At 42.3% G+C, this 6799-nt stretch overlaps 1 protein-coding gene across 1 annotated transcript in view; it reads left to right on the top strand.

Annotated features, from left to right (window-relative positions):
* Window positions 1-1283: 1283 nt before the first annotated feature.
* The window catches only part of RFX6 (regulatory factor X6), a 32946-nt gene continuing 27430 nt past the window's right edge, over window positions 1284-6799 (top strand). Inside the window, exons 1-4 of the mRNA XM_066180505.1 lie at window positions 1284-1452; window positions 1673-1829; window positions 3425-3548; window positions 4799-4860. Coding sequence (XP_066036602.1) covers window positions 1284-1452; window positions 1673-1829; window positions 3425-3548; window positions 4799-4860 — 512 coding nt within the window. The remainder of the gene's footprint in view (window positions 1453-1672; window positions 1830-3424; window positions 3549-4798; window positions 4861-6799) is intronic.

Here is a 6799-nt window from a genome sequence, read left to right as displayed (position 1 = left end):
GTCTTGGGTCTGTTGTCAATCATTTATTCTTACGATGAGGTTTTGGGCCTTTCAGCACACCTAGGGTTTTGTTAAATAAGGATTTGATAGATGATAGCGGCTTTGACAATGCATCTGTGCAGGAGTGGAAGTGGTCATAGTCTGCTGCTTTGTAGTGCTGGTGGGATCAATAACTTGAGGTACAAGAAAAGACTGGAAGAGGGTAGAGGGAAAACAGCTGCTCATGAGCTTTGTGTTTGTGACAGCCCAGCACTACTTGATGGCTCAAAGAACATTTCACAATTCATCCAATATAACATTTCAGGGCTGCTTGCTACCACAAGTCATACTACAATTTCCCAGTCCTTATCTGGAACAGCACAACACCTAACACTTTGCTTTAATGAGAATTTATTAAAACAGTGGATATTGCAGTGATCAGACCAAATTTCCATCCTACTGACAATTTTGTTCTCTGGAAAAAGCAAGGACCACTTTCGGTGATTCTCTCCTGACATCTCTCAGTCAGCATGCTGAAATGGAGCAAAGCAAAAACACGTCTGCCAGATGAATACACACACATTACACCGGGAATTATGGAAATACGGACAGTGACATACAGTGCCCAGAAGGTCCCACGACTGGCCCTGCGGCTGTCAGGAGGCAGCTGTGAAGCACAGAGCTCTCCGCAGAGCCGGAGGGGAGAACAAGCGGAGCCTCCGCGGCCGCCTTCTGCCCTGAGGGGACGAGGGGACCCTGCGGCCGCCCCTTGCTTCGGCCGCGGCGGGCCCGGGGCTGCTCCCTGACACCAGCCGGAGCCACCGCCGGCTGGAGTTAATCATTAAATCCGCGGCAGATCCGCTCCTGGCCGGCTCCCCCGAACCTCCTCGGCCTTCAGCCGTGCCCTGTCCCCTTCTGGCCCGACCGAGCACGGCGGCAGGAGGGGAAGAGGAGGCAGGGACGGAGCCGCCTGCGGGCCGCCGTGCGAGGCGGAGCCCCCGGGCAGGCGGGCCGTGCCTGCCCGCAGGGAGCCATGCAGCCTCCCTGGACGGCGCCGTAGGGCACACCTGTCCCCCGCTGCCGCCCCCGCATCGCCTCTCCGCCCCTTCACGGCGGCGCTTGGCCGACACCGTCTCCGGCCGCGGTGCAGACCCCGGCCCACGCCTCAGGCGGCGCCCCCCGCGCCCTCAGGCCGCCGCCGCGCCCGCCCCGTCCGCCCGCCCGCCCGCTCGCTCCCGTCCCCTCCCGCAGCCCATGGGCGCCGCCCGCGCCGCGCCGGGGCAGAGCCGGCGCCGCTGAGGAGCATGGCCAAGGGACCCGGGCAGGGGGACGCCTTCCTGCACCTCCCGGCCGCGCAGGCGGTGCCCGCCGAGGCGCAGGAGGAGCGCTACGCGGGGCTGCTGGGGCGAGGCTTGTTGCCCTGCGCCCGGGAGGCGCTGCCCGAGCCGCCGCTGTCCGCCGGCATCAAGGCAGGTAAAGATGGAGAGCCGGCAGCGTGCCCTGCTCAGCCCGCGGCGGGGCAGGAACGCCCAGGGCAGGCAGCGGGAGCCGCTGCTCGGGCTCCGGCGGGGACGCGGCTGCCGGGGCCGTCCCTCAGCCCGCGGCGGGCAGGGCGGCAGGCGGGAGGGGGCGGCGTGTTGCGGGACCGTAACGATGCCCTTGGGTCTCTCTTCTTGTCCCCCGCGGCGCTCAGAAACGCGCTTCGGCAGCGAAGCCCTCTCCTCGGAAGAAGAGGATGCGGATGCTCGCGACGGCGCGCTGACAGCCGCCGACCAAAGCTCGTCTTCGAAGAAGAGCATCGCGCAGATCATGAAGGACAAGAAGAAGCAGACGCAGCTCACCCTGCAATGGTAGGGCTCCAGAGAGCCCCCGCTGCCCGCCCTGGGAGCTCCGGGACCGAGCCGGCGTGTCCGTCACACTCAAAGGGACCTTTAACAGCTGAGCCGGCAAGGAGGGCGAGATCTCACAGTTCTTTTAAGAAAGAATTTGTCATTTTTGGGTGGCGTTTCGTTAGTTGGTTTTTGTTTTCTGTTTTTGTTTTGAGGGTTTCTTTTGGATAAGTATCATCTACAAATAAGGACACCCATCCCCAAATTTCTGAGTTTTGAAATTACAAATTATTGTCACTTAACAGAAGTCTCAGTCAGATTCTCACACTATGTTCCTATCAATTAAATGTATCATCAAAATGATTTAAGAATTTTTAAAGAATTATTTAAGAATTGCATTTGTGAATGGCTGCTTTAATTATCCTTTAAGGCAGTCACAGTTAGATTTTCACTGTCTTATAGTGCATTTCTTTTACATTATGTTCTCCCACCCATTGAGGCCCTAACTTTGGTTTATTTTATCTGGGGAAAAAAGTTAACCAAATAAGAGGTCAAATTCTGCAGACATTAATTGATAAATGTTTATATTGAAGTACACTTGAAATTAGAGAGGAATGCTGTTCAATTAAATGGGAACTTAAAAATGCAGACTGTCAGTAGAGATTTTTTCCCCTTCTAACTCAAAAAGTAGACTAATCCAAATTATTCAGTTTCTTATTCTAGTTTACATCTGACTTCTGAGTGTAAATAGTTAAGGATTTAAGTCTGGCAAGTCAATGCAAAATTATTCAATATGCAGCCCTCACTACACAGTATTTTCTTACAAATTTGTGTAATTTGAGAAAGAAATACATTGCACATCATCCCAGGAGTAGTGAACAATGAAAAACGATAAAGAAAAAAACAACAGGACAGAGAAATACCCAGCTGTTACCAAGGGTTCTCTTCAACTGAGAACAGTCAGGTTTTTGCTTCAGTTTTAAAAGTTTTACTTTAATGACCATCACTCATCACTTGTATTCTGTAAACTGATTGGGAAGCTATATAGAAGTTCACTTTCGTCAAAAAACACTGCTTTTTTTTTTTTTTTTCTTTTCTTTTTTTTTTCTTTTTTTTTTTTTTCCCTGTGATTTGTAGCATTTCCACATCCAGAGTAGAAATTAAAAAGCAAAAGAGGAAAAAGTACTTCAACTCAGGTGTTGAGGATACAGTGGGACAGAAGATGCAAGTCTAGATCTCTGCTCTTAAATACTTTCAAAGGACTGGCTTAAACCCAGGTCTTTCACAGTCTAGCTAGGGATCTTATTTTCAGACTAAAGCTGGCTCTTAGGTGATGATAATTTAGTTCTCTAAATAAAGCAAAGACTCAATATGTACAGGGGTCTGGTTCCAGGTTATCCATATTCTGCATCTAGCCTAAGCACCAAGTGTGGAGTCTGTCTGTAGTGCCTGTCATCTTCAGGACAAACTCATCTGTGTGCTCTGATGGAATTCTTCAGTAAAATTAAAAAAAGAACAACTCCCCCCAAAAAAGAGAGCAATACCAAAAACTGGAAAATGCAACTGGGAGAAATGGCATGTTGCTTCTTACTCTAGCTGTTTCTTTCTCTACACAGGCTGGAAGAAAACTACATTGTATGTGAAGGAGTTTGTTTACCAAGATGCATCCTTTATGCACATTATTTAGACTTCTGCAGAAAAGAGAAGCTGGAACCTGCCTGTGCTGCAACTTTTGGGAAGGTAATAAGTAAATGCCTTCATAATTTGTTAGGTCAGTTGTTTGGAAGAATCACAGCTTAGTACACCTGTGTAAAAATGCCTCTGAATTCACTTGTTTTCTACTACTAATGTATATGGAATCAGACTAACCATGACTGTCTCCTATGAAGGCATTTCTTAATATCACCTTTAGGACATTGAAGCTGAAATTCCCTTTGACTTATTATTGCTTTTTACAAAAAAAAAAAAAAAGGCATTCTCTTTGAAGGCTTCTTTTCTTTTCCTTTTTGTTCATGGCATTAGTAGGTTCTTTCCACAAAATCAGATCTGACATGGAAGACACTTATACTAAAGGCAGTGTAAAGTGAGATGTGACACAAGCAATACTGGAAGGGGAAAAGAAGAACACAACGAGCTCCCAAATGAAAAAATTGTTGATTCATTCTCTTTTCTACCCTTCCCTACAATTAATCCTGAAGTAATTTAATGAAAGAGAGATGTGAACTCTCCAAATTAAGTCCTGAGTATTTAGTGAAACAGGAAACCAAAAATGCTTCAAGGATCATCTTTTTTTAAGCACTACTGATCTAGTAATGGTTTATACGTAGCAAAATGCATTAATTTAATTAAATAATAATAATAATGGATTTAAAATCTGGTTCATAAAATGTTTATTTCCTATATTATTCCTCTTGAACTGGATATACTAAAATGGTAAATATCTAATTTTCATACACAGTTTCAGTATAAATGAGAAAGACAAAAGGTTCCATTTAAACATTGTTTTGACAGTGATCTGTCAATTAGACATATCTATTAGATCTACCTCTGTTACTGAATTAATTTTTCAGATCACACTTTCAAATAAAAAACTCAAATTCTTTCTAGTTGTTTGTCTTTGAAAACAGAAATGCTAGAGGGCAGAGTTTCCCTTGTTTTTATTTTGATCTCTGAAGCAAAAGATACAGTTGTACTTTAGGAACTTGGACATAACAGGATTCTGGTGAAGAAGACTAGATTTTAAAATGTAAAAGTGAAAACAGAAAGGGAGAACAGGTGGGATGGAGTGGAGGTACAGTGCAAGATGGACAAGGATGGAAGAAAGCCTGCAGTGTGAAACATGGCCTAATGGTTTATGTTGTGCTGTAAGTATAAAAAATGTTTATTCATGAACTGCCTTAGACCACACATTTAGACTACGATTTTTCTATAAACAGATTGCTAAGGAAGTTTGCTGGTGTTAGAAATTAATGCAGTTATTTTCTCTTTAGACCATTCGGCAGAAATTCCCTCTCCTTACCACAAGGCGTCTTGGAACAAGAGGCCATTCAAAGTAAGGCACAATTACGTGTGTATCTGCTTGTAGAACACATTTTAGGGATCATGTGTATTTCCATGTCTCCTTAACATGCACAAATTGGCAGGGGACTTTATTCAGATGGTACACTGCAAGTGATAACTTTCATGTATATGATGAAACTGATACTCAAACTCAAGCATTTAAGTTTGAAAACACTGCTGCATAATTTTTTAATTAAACTGATTAAGCTTCTGAATCACATAATTGCATTTATAGACCCACGTGTATGTTGCAAGTATATGTCAAAATATTAGGTATAAACAGCGTTTATAACACATATGTCTTTCTATAGCTGCTCATCTTTCTATAAATATTGATTTTATTTCTCTTTTGCAAGCCTATCAGCTTTAATTGTGTTCTCTAACAACATGGGTTCACTTAAATACACCACCAAAAAAAGCGTTGTGTTAAATTGAAGTTAAGGTATACTTTTGCTCTTTCTTGTGGGTATCTTTTAAAACTGAAAAATATACAGTCATTTCAGAAATAATGTATCCAACTAATTTGTATATTTGAACTGTGAAACTGTGAACTAGGAAATGTTAGGTAGGAATAGATCATATACAATTCTATGTCACCTGGTGGTAAAATTTTATTAGTTCTGGTTCTGGCATTATGCTTTTGGCCATGAATAATTTAGTGTAAAACTGTTGTGAAGAGTGACAACACACATATTCCCTCACATTCATTTTGCAAATGAATAAGACAGAAAACCAGAATAATGATAGAAATAGAAGGAACACAAAACGTTCTGTTTGGGAAGAGTCTATTTTGAGCTATTTAGCCTTTAAAGGCAAAGTTACTCTTGACTTTCAGCAGTTTATAAGCAACACTCAAAACAAAAGAAGACTGAAAAGGAAAAAAAAAACCTACAAGACTCATTTTCTTAAGTGCTTTGCAATACACTAGAAGTGTCTGAAAGATAAAATTTTTATTTTCATCATTTTGGGGGTTATTAAATGTTGTTATACTTGGTTTTCTTCCTGCCTTAGAAATACAAGAAATAGCTAGTTAATTCTGCCTTTGTTTTGCTAATAATGAATGAGATGTCATTTGTGAATTTTAGGTTTTGTTGCAGAAAAAATGAAGGTGGGAAAGAATTTAAATTCCGAATTTTTGCAGACATTCTGTTTCTTGAGCATGTCTCAAATATTTATTTTAAATAGCCATTAATAAAAATAAAATCCAAAGGAAATAAAGCCTTCATAGAACATTATTGCTTTTTTTATTGTTGGTTTTAACAGAGGATAGTTCTTGCATAGTGTCTTTCACAGTCTTACAAGTTTGTAATCCATTCATCTCTTTGAGGAGATAGTACACAGTCTGCAATGTATAGAGGAAAACTGGAACTGAAGTTAATTTCTCTTTTTGTAGGTGACCTATATATGCTGAGTAGAGGTGTTTTGAAGAGAGAACTGTTTGAAAGGTTATTTGATAAGGAAAAGAGGGATTTTGTGTATTGTCCACTGTGGCGAACTTAAGCTGTGATTACAGGCATAAGATTTTGTAGGCATAGCTTTGCTGCTGGTGTTGTGTTTAGGATTTTAAGAGATCTGGCATTCACAATCTGTGCAGGAGTATTTGACAAAGTACTAAATTATCAATGATGTGGTGAATTCTTAGTCAGGTTCATAACCCAGCATATTTGGTGAACCTCTTAGTTACAATGAACGAGGTAATGCACAGGAGAAGTCTTGCACATGCTCATTATATATTTGTTCTGACATAACTAACAGATTGATAAAAATGATCCAGTGAGGACCTAAACTTCCAAAACATATCCTGTGTCTGCATGATTTAAGCACAGGATGTCAGCCTTTATTAAGTAAACGAATATGTTTCAAATATATATATAGCTACAAAATTAATTGTGTTGGAACATGTGTCACTATATTCCCTTTTTCTCAAAGAC

The sequence above is a fragment of the Chamaea fasciata genome, unplaced genomic scaffold (genome assembly GCF_029207755.1).
Source record: "Chamaea fasciata isolate MVZ Bird 193981 ecotype frontalis unplaced genomic scaffold, bChaFas1.0.hap1 SCAF_3, whole genome shotgun sequence".
In the NCBI taxonomy this organism is placed as follows: Eukaryota; Metazoa; Chordata; class Aves; order Passeriformes; family Sylviidae; genus Chamaea; species Chamaea fasciata.
The sequence above is the reverse complement of the archived record's forward strand: the minus strand, read 5'-3'. Positions and strand labels throughout refer to the sequence as shown.